This window comes from Micromys minutus (assembly GCF_963924665.1).
Source record: "Micromys minutus genome assembly, chromosome: 12".
NCBI lineage: Eukaryota > Metazoa > Chordata > Mammalia > Rodentia > Muridae > Micromys > Micromys minutus.
Genome location: NC_137981.1, coordinates 32,341,866 through 32,362,512, shown reverse-complemented (window position 1 = coordinate 32,362,512; position 20,647 = coordinate 32,341,866). Strand labels below are relative to the sequence as shown.

The 20,647-nt window shown below is 36.4% G+C and overlaps 1 protein-coding gene across 28 annotated transcripts in view; it reads right to left on the bottom strand.

Annotated features, from left to right (window-relative positions):
* SLMAP (sarcolemma associated protein) overlaps window positions 1-20,647 on the bottom strand; it is a 110,519-nt gene that overhangs the window by 47,590 nt on the left and 42,282 nt on the right. For 18 of the 28 annotated variants that reach the window (XM_080926513.1, XM_080926502.1, XM_080926503.1 and 15 more), the window contains exons 2-8: window positions 15,426-15,573; window positions 11,122-11,194; window positions 7,814-7,850; window positions 5,969-6,031; window positions 3,140-3,235; window positions 2,755-2,826; window positions 1,196-1,336 (exon numbers count right to left, since the gene is read on the bottom strand). In XM_080926513.1, coding sequence (XP_080782639.1) covers window positions 1,196-1,336; window positions 2,755-2,826; window positions 3,140-3,235; window positions 5,969-6,031; window positions 7,814-7,850; window positions 11,122-11,194; window positions 15,426-15,573 — 630 coding nt within the window. Of the gene's footprint in view, window positions 1-1,195; window positions 1,337-2,754; window positions 2,827-3,139; window positions 3,236-5,962; window positions 6,032-7,813; window positions 7,851-11,121; window positions 11,195-15,425; window positions 15,574-20,647 lie in introns of all 28 variants that reach the window. The other 10 variants (XM_080926512.1, XM_080926491.1, XM_080926501.1 and 7 more) reach the window with 1 other exon arrangement.

Sequence of the window (20,647 nt, the reverse complement as noted above, 5' to 3'; positions counted from 1 at the left end):
AAACAACTTCAAAAAGTGGCTGGATATAAAATTAACTCAAATCAGTAACCTTCCTCTACTCAAAGGATAAACAGGCTGAGAAAGAAATTAAGAGTTACTTTTTTGATTGTTGGGAAATGAGCAGAGAATTTTACCTATTATTATTAAACAGTTCAACAAGCATAACTTTTAGCCTTGAATTATTTTAAAACCACCAACTCCTTTTCTATTTGCTTTTGAAACAACACTGTTACTAAAGCCAGCTTCAAGTTCACTATGGAGTACTGGCTAGGCTAATCTTCTGTGAATCTCCTGCCTCTGACTCCCAAGTGTGATGATTATAATAAGTACACTCTATCACACTCACCTCTAAGTCAACAATCCTTAAAGAAAGAATAAAACCACATAACAATTCATCTAATATGAAAACAAAGATGCTTGAAACTTTATGTGTATGTCAGATTAATCAAACATCAATGAACATAAAGCACATATTATAGAATGAAACCATAATACAAACTATCCATGTCCTCACACATGCTAAAGCACATGCCCACTGAGCTAAATCCTCAGTCCCAAGAATCACATTTTAATTTTTCATAGGACCTAGAAGATATTAAACTTCTAAAGCCTAAGATACAATGTCACTCTAGAGCAATGTTTTAACTTTTATGGGTAGAATGACCCTCTTCTCATAGGGTACTGAAGACCATCCAAAAATATATTCACATTATAATTAACAGCAGCAAAATTACAGTTATGGAGTAGCAACAAAAATACTATTATGGTTAGGGGTCACCACAATATGAGAATAACTGTATTAAAGGGTCTCAGCACTAGGAAGGCTCTACAGGATGGGTAAAGTAGTAAGGTTCTCAGCCTTGTGTAACCACCCTCCACTAAAAGTCAGCAACCTTTTATGACAAAAGATAAATTCCCACCAGACATGGTATCAGCATGTGTTTAATCCCACCACTTGGGAGGCAAAAGCAGTTCAGGGGCCAACCTGGTCTAAGAAGCAAATTCCAGACCAGGCAAAGATAATTCAGTTCCCAGCATCCACATCAGACAGCTCAAACTGTCTATAATTCCAGGTCCAGTGGATCCGAGGGCCTTGGACTTCTGCGGGCACTTCCACTCACACACACTACACACAGACAACATAATTTTAAAAGTAAAACAAATCTTTAAGCTAACAACAATAAAAGTGAAATACCTCAACTTCTGAAAGTTTTCTAAGCACTTCGATTTTCTCCTGAAGAACCCGCCTCAGGGACTCTTTGGCTGTCGTTTCATAGTTATGTTTATCCTCCTGCAGCGCTATCAGCTCCTTCCGCAGGCTGTCCTCTGTCTGAGTCTAGAATAAAAGGCCCTCACATTACACCAAGTCACCTTTCTTTCAAAACTCTTTATCCTTTGAAAGAAACACATTATAATACTCACAATTATATGTTAAGGTACCCACAAATACAAATTCGAGATTTGTATTTCAAAGTTGTATCAATAAATTATGCCTTCAGAAATTATACTAATTTCAACAAAAATGAGTTAAAGGCAAATAGTTTCTCACAATTATTAAGATTAATTACTTGTATTCTGTAGAAGCCATCATAATTTTATTTGTGAGCAAAAGTCATTGCTATCAAAGGCCCCAAACATTTTGGAATTATAGCTAAGATGATAGATAGTAAGAGCTTCATGAGGAAAAAGGAGACTCTAGGTCTAGAACAAAAACTTTGCAAGATGAGCAGAGCCTCCTCAATAGCTTGCACGGCGACCGAAGCCACCAAAGTAGACGAGTGAGCCAGAGAGCCAGCCTCAAAGCATTTACTCACAGAAAACATGGAATAAGTTGATCATCAACAAGGGTAAATACTAGTATAGACTGAAGCACACCAAGTGTATTTTGATCTAAACAAGGGTGAAAGCACTTCATTGTCATTTGCTGCTGGATAAAAATTAATCAATTTATTCTGTTTTAATCTAGTAAATAATTGGGGGAGAATCTTTTATTCTGTTTTTTTCCTGTAGAAGATATACTTCAGAGTAATAAAATAGTTCATGAAGGAAGAATTCTCTTTGAAGAAGTAAATGAAATGACAGAATTACATTACTACTGTTAAATATCCTTTTTTTATTTAAAAGATTTATTTATTATTTATTTATTATATATATAAGTACACTGTCACTGTCTTCAGACACACCATAAGAGGGCATCAGATCTCATTACAGATGGTTGTGAGCCACCATGTGGTTGCTGGGAATTGAACTCAGGATCTCTGGAAGAGCAGCCAGTGCTCTTAACCACTGAGCCATCTCTCCAGCCCTATGGTAAATATCTTTAATGAAATAATGAACCTAGTGTAGAATCATTAATGAATGGTAAGATCTTAAAACAAAAGCCACCACCATCCATGAAGGGGTGGGGGGCAAGTAAAACAAGTATCGTAACATCTAACCCAGAACCATTATTTATTTCATGCCTTAAAGAACCAGAAAAATATTTCAATCACAGTATAAACCAAGCCACATTCCAGAAGATAAATCACCTCTTCAAATGGGTATCAACTGAAACAGAAAAAGGAATCAGAGTTGCACAAAGGTAGATATCACACAATTCTTCCTACTTATAGGTAGGCTTGAATTTTTTTCACAACAAAGATATGAAAGAATTGTGGAACTATATAAATGTTTTAGCATAAACTCAAATAACAGACCTGAAACTACAGAAAACACCATGAATTCTTCCTTGTGTACCTGATAATAAATACCTACTTTGGAGCATGCCTGCAACTGGTTTCCCATAACTTCTAACCGTGATAAGAGTCTATCTTCATCTATTAAAGCCTGTTGGAAAAAATTAGATATAAATAAAAACCCAGAGTCACAACAACAGCAAAATAATATCATGTAGAACAGATTTTATTGCCAAAAAAAAGAAAATGAAAAAAATCAAATGAGATAGGTGATAAAATGTTTTGACTGTTGTTCTTTAAGGAATAGCTTTACTTTTGTTTGCCAGAAAAATCTTAGTTTTAATTCATTCAACACACACAAAAAAACAAAAAAAAAAAACCCAAAAAACAAAAGTCAAAAAACCAAAACCATCCTATTAAATGGCTTACATATTTCTTAAATATTAATTAAGTAAATGGAGTACCTGCCAACTAGTATCTGAAGCCTCTTGGGTGATGGCTAGTAGCCGCTGAAGTGTGGCTAACTTCTGTTCCAACATCTGTTCCCGATGTAAGGCCTCCTAACATAAAGCACAAAAGAAATTCTAATGAACTCAGCAGCATGATTCCTCTAAAGAATAGCATTCAGTGTGGTTTGAATATATTCCTATATTGCACCCTGGGTGTATCTCAGTATCTTAGCCCATATGGACAGCACAAAGGATGAAAGGAGCCATCTAGATGCTAACTTTTCCCCACACAGCAAGCAACTTAGATGAGAAAAGTTAACAAATGTTTTTGTTTCTGCCAGTATTTAATAAATGCATAGATGTGTCTGTAAGATATTTATACATCTCAGAACAAATGTATTTCAAACGAAAGCAAAACAATCTGGTCAACATCAGAAAACAGCGGCTATCAAGAAATGGCATGGAAAATAGGAACAGCTTTCAGTTTCCTTCTTTAAATATTATTTGAATATACCCACATGTCTTTAAAAGGGAACTTCATGGCTTATGGCATTTTTCAAGTGCTCTGACTCTCTCCCTGATTACCTCACAGAGCAGTAGTTAATATTCAAACAGTGAGACCCTGAACTAAATATTAGCTTGATGTAAGAAGGGGCCTAAAGGAATCTGACTATGGTGGAGGGAATGGAGTGGCTCACAGCTGAGAGCCGTCAGCAGCATCCCTCACAGGCGGAGGAAGCGAGCTCAATCCCTCAGTGTGACTTGCTCCTCAGTGGCACACCTTCATCCTCTGCTGCTCTTGCCAGAACCCAAGGACACTCACTGATGCTCTATCTTGGAGCCACCTTTACTTTAAATAGAGCACTTAAGTTTAAAACATTAATTTATTGCTTTCCACATCCTGGACAAACAATGACTAGGGAAATTCTAGCCTAATATATACTTAAATATACTTTGATTTAATGTAGACTGAGTAATCCAATAAAAACACCATCACCTGAGAAGCCACATTAAAATGGCTTTTTACCATATTTTATTTTAAGCTCCTGAAACATTCCTAATATTCAGGAAGTAGCAGATACAAAATGTTTTACTTATGAACAAAGCTGCCAGTCAACCACGGTTTTTAATCTACCTCCACTAGATGGTGTCATTACATCTTTTTAGAAATTCCATCCATTAGTTTCTTAATTCTGAACCAAATGTCAAGTATATAGTACTTGTGTAAATGGTCTTTTAGATCCAAGGTATAAAAGGGACCTATCTCAGCTTTTTTGAAAGGTTTCACATTTTACACTGGAGTCACATCAATTCAGTAAGTCTCATCAATACAAGAAAAAGAGGAGGTAAGACAGTTCCTCCCAAAGAGTCAGCAAAGGTTAGTGGATACTCAAAGAACTGAGAGAAAAGGTGAGAAAGGTTAAGAAGTTAAGCATGAGGGTCTCATCAGGATGAAAAGCACCCACAGCACGCAGGATGTCACCAACCATTTAATCTATGTATTTCCCGTGTGAAAAATGAAGTGTAAACGTATCTCAACATTTCTCTTACCTCTCAAGAGAAACCCCAAAAGAAACTAACATATCCTCCCATTTAATAAGAAATGATTAATGACCTTCACATCATGGGTTTTATGTTGTGGGTACTATTGTAAGTGCTTTACTAATACTAAATCATATATCCTTTATAATGTGAAGAGGTGCGTTACTGTTTATCAGTTGCCTACATGAGGAAAATGAAGTCCAAGGTTGTTGGTTTGCTTGTTTGTTTTTAAATTCTTAGAAGATCAGATGTTAAAAGACAGGGATCAAATCTAGTGAGGCTTCTGGTTGGGAGAGCCTTTGCTCTTAACTACTTAACTAATGAGCAAATGTGTAAAATCATTTTCTATGTGGCACTCCATGATGCTTGGTGGAAAATAAGATCTAATTAATATTTTAGTTATTTCTGTACTTTTACATAGATGCACATGTCTTAACTGCCCAACTAACAAAAGGACAGAGGGTCATTGGTATTGACTCCATGGTTTTAAAGAGAAGACAAATAAAAGCCTACAAAAACAAAACTATTCACTGAAGGTCACTAACTAGCAGGAAAAAACAAAATCAAGATAAAAGCTCCAATCCCTAAACTTCCATACCAAATTTCCTTCAAACTACCCACACTGTAACCCACCACTCAAAGCCTGCACAGATAAATAAAACAAAACTAAAAAATCACTTCTCTGTTTTTATAATTGTGTCTCTTTAAATAAAGAATTAAGTACTCTTGTAGTTGTTCTGTGCTCTGGATCCTGAAACACAGTTCAGATGGGGTTCTGGAGTCTAACTGTCAAACTACTCTAAACTCAGAGTAGGGTCAAATCACACTGCATGTGTGATGCTGTGTAAATTCTTCAATTTCTCTGTCCCTTAGTTACTCCACATGGAAAAACGAGAACCAGATATCTACACTCTCTGCATAGCAGTCAGACTATTACAGACCAAATGAACCAACAGAAGGGAAGTGTTACTGGAGGACGACAGAGAATCAAGGTTACACCACTGTGCACTCCCATCCTGCAGCTAAAACTTGGACATTTAATTTTACTCAAAAATCATTTCTGAATCCCCTCGTACTAGAAGAAAAAAAACGTTCTCTTGCACATAAGTTTATCTTCTCTAGACTCAGCAATCCTGACTCCTTTTTCTTTATAAGATCTATTTTTAAACCTTCATTCTTCCTTAAAAAGATATGTCCTGTGTACATGTTTACAGCTAATATTTTTTATTCTGTATTTGTATACTGGCAAAATAAAATCTACATTACTCTTAAAGGTTAGGAATTTTCAAGATTTACTTTTACCTGTAGATACTGAGAAAGTTGGAATAGTTCCTGAGAGTACATACTTGGAGTGTTAGCAGCAACCTAAAAATAAAACACAATGTCACTGATCACAGAAAATGGTATATTAAAAAGGCCATCTAGGGCCAACAAGACGGCTCGGTGGGGAAAGCTGCCTGCTATCAAGTCTGAAAACTTCACTTTGACCCTTGTGCTAGAAATTTTTATGTCAACATGAACAGGTTAAGGCATCTGAGAGGAAAGAACCTTAATTATTTTCTTAATTAGTGATTGATGTGGAAGGACTCGGCCAGTTGTGGTTGGTGCCATCCCTGGGTTAGTGGTCCTGGGTTGCATAAGAAAGCAAACCAAGCAACCTATAGGTAGCATGCCAATAAGCAGCATCCCTCTGAATCAGCTGCTACTCTAGGTCCCTACCTTGTTTGAGCTCCTGTCCTGACCTCCTTTCATGATGAACAAACAGCGTGTGGAAGTAAAACCAAATAAAAAGACCCTTTCCTCCCCAAGTTGCTTTTGGTCCTGGTGTTTATCACAGCAATAGGAACCCTAACTAGAACAATCCCCAATATCCACATGGTAAAAGAGAGAACCAACTCCTGCAAGCTGTTCTCATCTCCACTTGCACAGTGAGGATGCACAAAAAATAAAATGCACTTAAAGAATTAAAAACAAACCAATTCCATAAAACATCAATTTTCCTTAATATGCAGATAGCAGATTTTAATTGACCTAGTCTCATAATTCTCAATTACTGTGTAAATTAGTCCTCAAAAATATGTCTGCTATATGTCCAGAATATACAATAGCATTACACAGCTCACACCAGCTTTAAAAGCAAGATGATGAAGCAAGCGCCAATCATGAAACTTTGTAAGTCAAATCACAAACTTATAGCAAAAAGGTATTGAATCTGTTCATAACCCAGAAATGATAATTCCAAATCAAGTCAAGTCGTATGTTTTTCCTTCAAAATTCATCATTAATTACTTCATTATTAATATATTATAATTCGGGCTGGAGAGATGGCTCAGTGGTTAATAGCACTGACCACTCTTCCAAAGGTACTCAGTTCAATCCCAGCAACCACATGGTGGCTCACAATCATCTGTAATGAGATCTGATGCCCACTTCTGATTTGTCTGAAGATGGCTACAGTGTGCTCACATTAAATAAATAAACAAATAAATAAATATCACAATTCACTTAAAAATAAAAATCTTCAAAATATTACTTGGAAGCATGTGTTGGACAACATGAAATCTCTCTTCACTCACTAAACAAAAAAAAAAAAGATCCTACCATTTTGTTCGATAACCAAAGACAATGAAAAAATTTTATTATTTTATATATAAATTTCAACAAGAAAATAGAAAATAATAATGTTCAAAACCTACAAATCAGCCTAACTGCTTTAGAACCCAAATATACTAGAATTAGCCCCAGCAGGGCTTCAAGAGCATTGAATACAGAATTGCTTCACTAAAAAGGAAAATACAGGACAACGTCAAATATAAAACATACTTTCAAATTAAAAAAGACGTATGGTTTTGTTCTTTGATCACATTGTTATTTAGCATTGATACCTATAGTTTCAATGCCAAACTACTCATAAACAAGTCAACACCACTTACCTCTAGCTAGGCACAAAACCAGGCACGTTTAGTAGTACTTGGGCTACAAAAGCTTTTTCCAAAGACACATTTATTCCAAATTCTCCAGACAGTGACAGCTATATTAACTACACAGCCACACTTGCTTCATTGCAGAAACAGAAGTAGGGATTTTAGGTAAGACATATTAAACATAAACATGCCAGAGTTTGGAAAACAACCATTCACAACTTACTTTGTCCACAGGACTCGGCAATGGAGCATGGATGACACTGCAAAGTAAAATTTACAATTTTTATCTCATTTCCTGAAAACAGAGGAAATGGTACCAGAGCACCAGGGTATCTTGTCACACAATTCATGCATCTGCTCTTGTGTAATTAAAAGATTGGCAATTATCTTAAGACATTTTTAAAAAACCAACTAATTTATCTATAATGTTTTTTACTCATCATTCTTCTTAAAATAAAATTCAATTATAAAATGTGTTAAGCATCTTTTGAGAACCACTACTTACTGAGTGCAATGATGACTACCTTTTTTAAGTATTTCAACACATTAAAGTATCTTTTAAGTCATGTATCTTTAATTTATAACGTATAAATTTAAAAAATACTTCTACATAGAAATCTTTAATAAGTAAATTTCAGTTGGAAAACAAGGTTATAATTTGCAAAGTGCTCTAGTGAAGAACAACTTTAGCTGTCAAGACAGTGACAAGCATTCTCTCCTAGTCATCACAGACTAAATGAAAGTTTGCATGTGTGTCTGACACAACAGGATCGTTAACTGACACTAGCTCCTGTTGGATACTAATTCTGATACAGGGCTCTTGACAGAAAAGCAGCAGCAATTAAGCATCGGGGACTCTGCTTACCAGCTAAAATGCTAAGTAACTCTTCAAGACAGGTCTTACATTCTGTACCCATGAAGTGGCCTCCACAATTCTTAAGTATTAAGTGTGTTGATGTAAACAAGTGGCTTAAAACAATGCCACAGTAACCAACCAATCGCTACCTTCTGCTCTCATGAGAAAACTGCGGCTAATGAACCAGGGCCCCATTTTACAAAGCCCTGTAAGGTACTGTGTGTGTCATGAAGGCAGGTAGAGAGGGATGCAGAGCAAGGATGTCACCTGCACCCCCTATACTTCGCATCTTAGAAAGCAATGGAGTGGCAAACATCTGAAAGGCTGATTGAGAAAGTTCCCGTTCTCAACTGGTAAAGCATGTGTGAGTTCGAGAAACTGGCCTGGCCTGGCACACGCAGCGGAAGGTAAGCACCAGTACCCATTTTCTGCACACCAGGATATCTTACAGACACTTCACTGAGCGAGCGTAAATCTTTTACTATATTTATTTGATAATGTCTGTGTCTTGGGAATTATGATCAATTCACCCTATATCCACAGACTCTATCACAAGGCCCTAAGGAACTTATTGCCTAGTGATGGTTTTTAAAAAGTTGTGACTGCCATTATTCTTCATTCTATAAAACTCAAATGAATGTCTTAAACATAGTTAATTTTTCTTGACTGCACAGGCAATATGTTAAATATGGAATATGTGGAAAGTACAAAAAAAAAAAAACTAAACTAGAATTATTCAATCCTAGCACCCAGAGATAAGCATTTTTTGTATACATCCCTTTTTTCTGTCGGTCAATATTTATATATATAGGAACGCTAACACAAAAACCCTAAATGAAACAAAAAGATCTTTTTAAAATCTGGCTTTCTTAGTGACATAAGAAAAAAATTCTTTCTCCTCATAAAATCCGGCTAACCGCCCCCCCCCAAAAAAAACACTAAGCAAAAAAAACCTCAAAAGACTAAAAAAAAAAATCACTTAACATATTCCACAAATACATTTGTTTTTATGATTTTGTTGTAGAAAATTATAAATATAACAAAAACTAAGAAAAGATCAGAACTATCTGCTGAAAATCTTAAAAACACTATACACTATTTACACAGTAGACTTGGCATGTATTCAGCCATTAATAGCCCTTTAAACAAGGGATAGGGAGACTCTTTAGTAGGTGAAGCCCCCACTGCTCAAGCATCCCTAGAACCACTGTAGAAAGTCAGGTGTTATAGCATGCCTGGAACCCCAGCACTTGGAAGGTGAAGACAGGTAGATCTGTGGGGCTCACTGGCCCTATTCCAATGAGATTCTGTCTCAAATCAAAACACACAGCCCCTAAAGATCAACACCTGAGATTGCCCTAACCCTCCTCATGTAGGTAATACACATGCACATAAACATTCACACATATAGTCACTAAATGAAAAACAGTTAAAAAAGTTAACTATTAAAGGAAACAAAACCATGCCTTAAAGAAGACAAAAGACAAGCAGTAACACCAAGGTTGTCCTCCAACTGCCACACCAGCCATGGCACCCAGGTATACTCACACATGTACACCCACATTCACACACACAAGGATAAGACCCACATATTTTACTAGATGGAACCTAACACAAGCTTTTAGGTCTATCGAAAATAATCTCATATCAACAGCAAACAACAGTCTAGGCTGTGTATCGCTGTTGGATTGATTTAATTATTCTGTGACTGAAAGCTTGACCCATAAATTAGGCTTTGCTATATTAAAGTCTTGAACTTTACTTCAACTTAATACACTGTAATTACATTTTAATAAGCTAAAGTAAATTTTACAATCTCTGCCATGTATCAACTGTCCATAAAAGTACAGAAGGAAGAGAACTACAGTAGGTCCTACAGTGACAGTGACTATTGATAGGAGTGACTACTGCAGTAATTCCAAGGAAGGGAAGGGGCTCTGCTTTCCCTCCTCCTCTCACTACTCAGCTTCCCTTACACTCCAGACATCTTGGCATCATCAAATTCATACAACCCACTAATAAAATATAAACTGTTATAACTCAAGGAAGGAAACAAGCATCTAGCATAGTAAAGGCCTCTCTAAAATTAAAGAAATGAGCACTAATATTCAAACACTTCCCAGCCACTCCCATACCTCACAGTGACAATCTGTAAACAGCAAAGACATACTTATGTTTACACTTTACACTCTAGATTTCATGGTAGCACTCAATATTGCTTCACATAAAATATAAAATACAACTTTGGGGGCAGATTATTTTTTTAACTCCCATTAAAAACTACTAACTATATTGACATCTTCGAGTTCTGGAACATAATAACACCTACATTAACTCCACAAGCAATCACAGTGTAAAATTTTCTATATTAAATGTATATCAAAAGGAACACAGTAACTAACCTATCCTAAATATTACAAAAAGCAGCTAATTATCCATTCAAATATACATTGTAAAATTAAATTTGGAAACAAAACAACCTTTACCTCTGATACATTATTATTTACTAAATTTTCAAATAATATAAGAAGTCATTAAAACTGAAGTATATGTCAAAATGTACTATATTAATTTGTAAATATATTAATCTTGTAGTATTAACAGTATGTCAACACTCCAAATATTACCAACCAAATTAATTAATCCAAAACTTCGCAGCACTAAATCATACTTACTCTGAACGGAGTCGGGCTTCCATACCATCTGGTAGAAAAAGTTTTATTGTGGAAACAATACACCCGTGGGTAACTGGTTAAAACAAATAAAATGACTGTTTAAGAATATGCAATATCTAAATTTGTATTTCATTCATAAAGTAATAATTCCTAGAAAAGTAAATGTGTGCTTTAATGACAGTATGTACTTACTACCTTTGAAAAACTTTCAATTCCTTAATAGCAATGAAAAGTAAACTGCCCAGTGTATAGAAATAGTAAGAGAGAAGATGAAACATCTTTGTCCCAGTTTGCTGGCATCACACCTAGGCTACTGCCTTTTAAGAAGTAGTCCTTTGCTTAATTCCTCTGTCTCCAACTGTCTCCCAACCACAACTCATGAAACTTGAAAGTTTAGAACATGTTACATACTTCTCCCATGTTACGGGCAAGAAAATCAAGGCTGCTGACACTTGAGAGTGCCTCTCCGATTCTCCCTTTATACGGTTGGTTGCTCTGACATGCAAGAGGCCCACTGCAGGGCAACGTTCATACAGTTGTTGTTCTTTCCATCTCCAATACCTTTGGTAAAGTCACAACAGTTCTCTCTGTATATAATGCATAATAGTGTTTCTCACCCCTTTTCCTACTGAAGGTTTTGAGAGAGAGACAAACCTCCCACTTACAGCCAACTGTATAGACAAAGTGCCTTTTATAGAAAAAAAAAATGTCTTCCAATGCAAAGACTGATAGTTTTGATTTCTCTGTTCTTAAAATACCATATCACTGATTGGTTCAACAAATGTCGTTTATTAAATTGACTTAAAGCTGATTCAGGCAGACAAAAAAACACATTGTATACTATAGTGCTTACAGTGACTGTATAAATCTGCCAAAACTCAGTCTTATAAGCAAAAGTTTAAAATGTTTTATGCATATTACTTCTACGCTTTCTTCGGGTAGGGGGACAAAAAGAAAAAGCTGAGAATATTTATTGCTCAGTGGTAGAGCAATTGCCTTGCAAATATGCAAAGCCCTAGCTTCAATTCCCAGGACAAAACCAAAAAATTTAAGAGTACTTGTACAGCATGAAGATACATTTTCCAAGTGTATCTGACCATCAGCTCTACCCCGTGCTCCTCTTTCCAAAACACTTATAGAAAATCTGATACTGTGAGGGAAATACTTAGAATAATAGTGTGCTAAAGAAGTCTATAGAATATTTTGTTCTCAAAAATGATTCTGTATTTCATACTGAAGGACTAAATAGTAAGGTGTGTGTGTGTGTGTGTGTGTGTGTGTGTGTGTGTGTGTGTAATTTACATAGTTTGTTCAGAAAGGAGAATCAGAACACTGCCACATTAAATTTACAGATATTCCAAACCACATACAAATCTCATCCGTGTTAAATAGGAAAAACAGGTGTGTCCAAATGGAGACAACAGAACAGGTGTGGAAGAACCATTCACAGTGACTCCCTGGACAGAGACTACTAAAATCAAAGTAACACCATGAGCTGACTGCCACTGTGTTTCTTTCCTGTTATCTGCACTGACCATTTATTTTGGTTTCCAGATCTATTTACTTTGTGGTTTGCATTCAGGCTCTTTTTGTCTCTTCAAACATATGCCACATAGGGGACCATGTTCAGTTTGATTGGCTGAACTGGGAATGGAATGGGAAAGAGGTCTATTCTATCTGGCTCTGGCTCAAATCCTGTGTGGAGTAGGGAAGCCAGTGACATTCTATACTTAGGGTTGTCTGAAGGACCTCAGGAAGATTGGGAACAGCAGGATGAACAACAATGGAGTCCTTAAAAACCCAGAAACATTTTTAAAAAGAAGATCTGAATCAGGGATTTGCATTTCCAGACTGAAATAACTTGCATTAATTAATTTTTACCATTTAAAATAAAATAATTGTTGCGATTTTTCTACCTTTAAGTTTTATTTTATAAGGCTTTTGGTTCTTAGGCTTTAAGATTTAGAAGTGCAGAGAAAAAAGGTGATTCAATGGTGCTTTTGTTCTAAAATTAAATGAATATTCTATCATTCTGTCTTCTCTTGAAACCTGCAGTTTAGTCATCACAAAGCTTTCAACCTTCAACTACTTTTTAAAAGATTCCTGTCTGAATTATGAGCATAGGTGTCTCTGTGTGTGGATACACACGTGCAGATACCTGAGGAATCTATGTGTCATACATCCTGGAGCTGGACACACATACTTTTGAATTTGAATGCTTTTGTGGGCACTGGGAACTAAACTCTGGTCCTCTTTAAGAGCAGCACACACCCTTAACCACTCAGCCATCTCTCCAGCCTCTTCAACTACTTCATATACTGAAGTATAACTGAGGCTTCTTGTTGTTGTTTCCCAACTACTGGGAGATAAATTAGAATCTCACCCATACCTGGCAAACCTTCTATCAATTACCATCCAACCAACCAAACCATTCTTCTTACAGGACAGGAGCTAGGAGTGTTTTTATTCTTTATCCCCTGGTTTTCACAATGACAAGCATATTTCATCTAAGTTCTCCGAAGGTAATAAAATCCATTTTTCCCTTTTAAGTTTTATTGTAAGCCCATCAACTTAAATCTATTAAATACTTCAATCTAATGCTGGTATAATTTGATGTTCAAAATGCCTGTCTTTCACAGTGGAGACTCACTTATACGTCCCAGAAGTCCTTTTAATGGGAGGCCAGTAATCTTAGACAAATACCTCTACTGATAAGACAAAAATCTTGCAGGCTCAATGTATATATTCATTGACCTTGACTCAGAATCTACTGTTTCTCCAACAAGTCTTGACTCTATGTAGTTTTTAAATCTTTTTCTCCATATGCAGATTCCCCTACTTTATTTCTCTTGGCATACCACAAATAATTACTGCTGCCTTATTTTTCCCCCATGAGATGTGGTTCTGTGGGTTTACCTACTTGCTTAATAAATATTCACTGAGAACTTGCTGGTTACACAGCAGTACTGCTGGGAATAATGTTAAAAACAAAGGTGAATATGTCCGCATCCCAGTCTTTAAGATCTCAACAAGGAAACAAACCAGACATGCATATAAAAAGGAGGAACCACAGCTGCTGTTAAGAACTGAAAAACAACATAGGAATTTGTATTGAGCATGGACTAGGGAAGGCTTTATACAAACAGAGTTCATAATCAGAGAGCAGACAGTGAAATAGTTAAAGCCAAGAAGCTTCAGAATTGTAAAAGAATTTTAAAGAGCAATTATTTAGCTAGAGAATTTCCAGTTTCAGGGACTGTATCATAGGAAACCTTATGCTGCATTTAGCCTAAAGAGACAAATCGTAATTAATCTGTATCAAGCACTGATCTTGCTCTCTTTGGTCATTTGCGGGTTTCTTCAGTACTGCAGATAGCCATGTGTTATGATCCATTCATGAGGCCGGTGACATATAAACTTCGAACACTTTCTGCAAAATTGAATTTTCCACACAAAAAAAGAGCACAGGAGAGCATTTTACCCCCACATGTTTTTTTATGGAGTACTGGTTTGAGAAAAATAATGCATAGGTTTTCTGTCACCAACCTGACCGTGAGCAAGAACATGCTAACATTTTAACAGCATGCTAAAGATAGGAAAAAATTATGTAACAAAATTTGTGAGCTATAATATTTTATAATTTTTTTTTTTAAAGAGAAGAAAAAAGGACAATGAGGACCTTAAAGCCACAAGTATTTATTTTTAGGATAAAACATTTGTCAATCATTGCATTATTTTTATAATTTCTTAGTTAGGCTACAAAATAATAAGTTTCACTATATCTTTTTTTATACATATACATATGTGTGAGCACAAGTATATCAACGGCCTCACTTAGAGCATATTTGCCCATTACCCATCCTATGGCCCACTAGCTAATTTCCCTTCTGCTCCTATGACTGAATTCCATTATGTCATTAGGACAACCAAACAAACTGTGTCCAGCCTGCTCATAAAATCTCAGTAAGTCTTGCTATTGGTAATAAACAGCATCCTATGCAGTGAATTCGTCTTAGCTGGGTATGATGTCAAGCGCTCCCTATGATCTTATAACATGACGAAGAATACCCATTCTAATGGGCCTACAGAACACAATGCGAAGACAGCTGGGCTGAGAGTAGAAGCACACTAATACACAATTTGTAATTTTTAAATTAAAACACAAAGCAAAAAGTGGGCAACTTTAAAATGTTTTGCTTCACATGTCCTTAAATAGCTTTTACAAAATGTAATGTCTTGTAACACTACAAAGAATTTTAAAGCTTATAAAGATAAGTGAAGGAAAAAACTGATCACATCCATACCTTTCCGTGTATTCTCTGTCACATCCACCCCAAACTGGATAATGTCACCAGAAAGAATTTCGCACGGTGGACTTTCTTCAGAGCCTCGACTCAGTCTCTGGCTATTTATAAAGGTACCATTGCTACTTTTAGTGTCTTGGAGGTAAAACTGAAAAGAAAATGAAAAGCAAATGATTAGAAGTAATAATTTCAAGACTTTTTAAAAAGTACTGTCTGTCACTTTGCAAACTACTTCAAGTTGACATTCCCCCATCAACTGAAACCACTCATTTCAGCTAATATTCAATATATATGAAAATAAAAACTCAAAACAGGATAGCTTAAAATAGAACTTAACATATGGTAGAACCACCTCATAAAACAGATTGTGTTATGTCCTCAACGTGTTAAACATAGAATAAAACCCAACAGTTCCACGATTTCCTTGATATTTATCCAGAATAATGGAAAACACAAGTCTTCACAAAATACCCATAATAGCATTGTTCATAAAAAATAAAAACCAGAAACAATTGAAAATGTCCATCAACTGGCTACACAAGGAATGCAGCATCACAGCAGGTTACTATTTGACAACACGAAAGAATTAAGTACTGACACATGCATGCCTTCATATGATGAGCCTACAGAACACAGTGCACAGAAGGCAGTTGGGGTGAGAGTGGAAGCACATGCCTGCAACTCAGCATGTGTTAGGACCTGCAAGGACAGAGACCCTGTCTCAGAGGAAGAGGAGAAGGCAGTGAGGAGCGGACACAAGGCCCTGGGTTCAGTGCCCAGCAGACAGTAAAAGAGTGGAAGAACCAGCTGCAGGGATCACCATATGTCTCCAAACACCATTCTATTGTACCAGGGTTCATTTACCCAAAGCACGCCAAATGTGTAAATGCATATAACAAAAGTACATCAATGATTACAAGGAACGAAAGCAGCCGAGTGGCTCATTAATAGTTTCTTTTAAAAATTGTGGAAAAAAAATATGATTGTACACCATGAATTCACTAAAGCTACTAAGCTATAAACACTTTAAAAAGGTTTAATTCTGAAACCGTAGCCCTTATCTGCAATCCAGCACTCAGGAGTCTGAATTTGATACCAGCCTGAACAACATGATAGCTCAATGCCAGACTAAGTAAGTAATACAATGAAACCTAACCACAAGAGGAAAATGAAAAGTCTACATATAGATACTAATAGATTCATATATAAATAAGAAAAGTGATGGTTAAAAAGTTAAATTATCTTTCCAAAGATCACAGAGGTAATATGCACAAACAAGGACTCAATACGATCAAGAGAATATAACTTTCATGTTAGTATCCTTCACTCATTTCTAAGCACGCTTCCAAAATTAACTACATCAATAATTTGCTAAAAATGACATCTCATTTCATTTATTCCCAAATAACATTTTAAAGAATATTATGCTATCTATAAATGACTTCATCTGTTTAAAATTTCAACAGAAAACTGACTTTGTCTAGCAATCCATACACTTAATTACATTCTGTTGATATTTTACAAATCCATCCAAAATTTACATCCCTTAACACCAGGAAGAAAAGGACAGGAGACCCTATCAGGAAAGAACAGTTATTCACAAAACTTTTTTAGCATTATAACTTATTGGATAAAGAAATGGAGGGAGATACTTTTAATATATCACTAGGAAATATAGCAACAAAGGGATTCTGGTTTAATTTTTTAGTATTTATGTCTGGAAATGACATACATAGCTAATACAAAATTTAGAGTCACTTCAAACTTCAAATAATGACCTTTTCGCCAGTAATTTACAGGATTAAAATTCTATCTTTTTAATATTTTAGATTAGTTTTATTTAAATATGATAGAGTGTTTTGCCTGCACATATACATGTGCACTTTGTGCATGCTGGATGCCCACAGGGGCCAGAGAGGGCGTCCAATCCCTGGAACTAGGGATGCCTGTAAACTACCATGTGAATGCTGAGAATCAGTTCTGAGTGCTTTGCAAATGAAACACATGCTGTGAACACTGAACCATTGCTCCAGCCCTGTTATGGTTTTAATGTGAAAAGTAAAAAAAATAAAAAAAAATAAAAGTTCATGGAACAAGGCTTAGTACTATTTATTAAAATTTTGTTGAAAAGCAAATTAAAAAAAAAAAAAATATATATATATATATATATATATATATATATATTATGGACCAACATCTTATTTATTGATTCTACATATAATTTAAAAATAACAGCCTTTTAATTAAGAAATAATAAGTTGTATTAATGCATGTTCGTTTCAAAATAGACCATGCTATCTTTGGTCTCCACTTAATTGGAACATATTATTTGTATTAATTGCTCATTTTTTGTTTGTTTTTAATCTAATGGCTTCCAAAATAAAATAGAAAGTGCTTTCTACTACAGCCCAGAGAGGCAGGCCTGTGAGATACTATCTCCTCTCTTGTGTGTTCCATGGCACAGCAATGCCCACTCATAGCTCTTCATCTGTACTTGTACAGACTGAATTTCCTTGAAGCCAGAACTATAATGATACACTGCTTCTTTATAAACTTTTCAATGCTGAAAGGCTTTGTAAATATCCAAATACCAAAAAGAATTGAAGCTTAACAAAACCCAAACATGGGGGGGGGGGAGTAGTCAAAGTAGAGGGGTAACTAGAGAACAAGAGAAAATAATGGGAAGAAAAACACCTCATGTTCCCTTTGATGCAGAACCTAGATTTTATTATATACAGGAAAGGAAAAAGGGAGGGAGAGGGCATTTAAAAACATTAAGAAAATTTGTGCTATCACTCACCCTTGGCCTGCCTACTCTCCAGAACAGCAGCAATCTGAACAGCACCAACCTGCATTCCTAGAATGGAACCTTGCTTGGTGCCTGGCTCCAGAGGGATCAGACCAGAACGTAATCAGATTACTGTGTATTTTAACCTCTCCAAAAGTGACATGAAGGTCAAATGCAGAACTCACCCAAGCTAGAAAAGTAACTGATACTGCTTAAAAAGTGCAATTTACCTATCACAAGAAGTGCCACATAAGAAAATTAATCAATGTCACATGCCACCTTAGAAGACATATGTCAACCAGTGCTATGCATTAATAGGGAGAACCTCACAGTCATCTCAGTTTATGCAGAAAAGTCATTTGATAGAACACAGCATCCACTCTTATCAACACTCAGGAAGATGGAATTAGCAGGCAGTTTCCTAACATGAAAACTCAACCCCAAAGCTTCCTTCATACACAGAAGAGTAGCAAACAAACTTCAGGCTAAAACTGCAGATGAAGCCATTTGTGTGACTTGGTGAATGAAGAGAGCCAGTCTAATAAAAACAAACACTACCACAATTAAGAAAAGAGCGCTGAAAATTATGGAGAGGGGGGGGGAAGGGAGAGAGGGAGGGAGGGAGGGAGGGAGAAAGGGAGGGAGAGAGGGAGGGAAGGAGCTGAAAGGAGCTAAGGAACAGAAATGATGAGACTCAAAGAAAAGGGGAAGTGGCAGGGGTGGGGGGGTTGGAGGAGGTTAAGTAAGGCATGCAAAAGTAAGCCAGAGAGCCCTGGTGAGGGAAAAGACTGATAATCCGCCCTAAAGAACAGACCTACAGCTCTCACAAACCCCAATTCCAGGGTTTGGGTCACTACAAGGTTGCCCAACTGTGTCCCTGGCTGTGTCTCCTGGGCTGTTTGGCCTGTGCCACCTTGAGAAAATCCATTATCTGAAGCTGAGTTACCTACCCTGAATGGCCTGAGAACAAGCACTGGAAAAACAAAACTAGCAAGGCTGAAGTCAACCCACAGCCCCAGGGTAACACAAATGGCAGTGGCAGTCAGAGAGGAGGCCCCGCCTTCAGAAAAAGAAGTTCAGGCAAACCAGGGTTCAGTTCCAAGGCTCCGCTCAGGCAGTGATCATGCAGGGTGAAGTGATCTGTCCCAGATGTCTAGAGACTGACTATAATCACCTCCCATGCCTCCAATCTCTGTCTGAAGCCAGGGGACTCAACCTCTGGAACCACCCATCTGCCAAGAGGTTCTCTGCTTTAGAGCACTCCTTAAACTATGAGTTGTGATCCCCATGGCAACGTTAAAAGCTTTCTGAAAATGCAACAACCAAAACTAAATTAATTTAGAAAGAACTATGTATGCATCTGGACTGTTTCTGGCAGCAGGTCACATGACTTTATGGCAGCCCTGGCTCTTTGTAATGACATGTCAGTGCACCATCAAAGCTATTACACTGCCAGACAACCTTGGCTTTAGTTCAAGACCTGTGCGGGAGTTGCACATACAAATAGCTCGCTCTCAGAAAAACACATTGTTTAACTACAGAAAACAAAGACTTTTAATTAGTATTTTACTAATGGCATTTTTTAACATGGAAGTGTCAAATTTGTGTATCTCTGGATTATATTAGGTTAGAAAGTTTGATTTTAAACTTGTTTGTATTGCTGATTTCAACTTCACAAAAATGTTACTTTGCCTTTGGATTAGAACAAAACGTTCTCAATGATTTCTAAAATAGCCTTAACATATTTCTGCCATTTTGTCCTATATATTTATAAGTAATATTCTACTGATGATTATAAAATCAAAATATTGACCCATTCTGTAAAACCCAGAAGATTTTTGTAAGTATTACATTATAAAAATATTCAGACATAATACATAAAAAACAATCATAGCCATGTTATTATTTATAAGTTTGTTCTCACCCAATAAATATCAAAATTATTTATATGTATATATCATTTATTTTAAGTTAACTTTATTATTTATTTCAAGTAAATGCTTGATTTACATATTGATTCTAGATGCTTACATGCCCATGGTCACATACAAATTTTTCAAGTGGCAATGAACCAGGTGTGGGAAAACTCCAAGAAGCAGACACTAGACACTCTGAAACTCCAGTGGACCACTGTACATGCACAGGTTTGTCCCTCAAACAGAACTTACATCTAGTAGATTTAATTGCTGTGCTGTTGAGACGACTCACCACATAGCTCTAGCTGGACTCAAGTTCATTGAGATCCACCTGCCTCTGCCTCCCAAATGCTGAAATTAAATGCATGAGCCACCACACCCCACACTGCTCAACAGATGGATTAAGACTTGTTTTTATTTTTCGTATAATGTTTTAGTTTGTAAAATATTTACATCATTTCACCCTACCCTTCCTCCCTCCAAAACCATCTATATTCCCCTTTGCTTTCTCTCTCTAA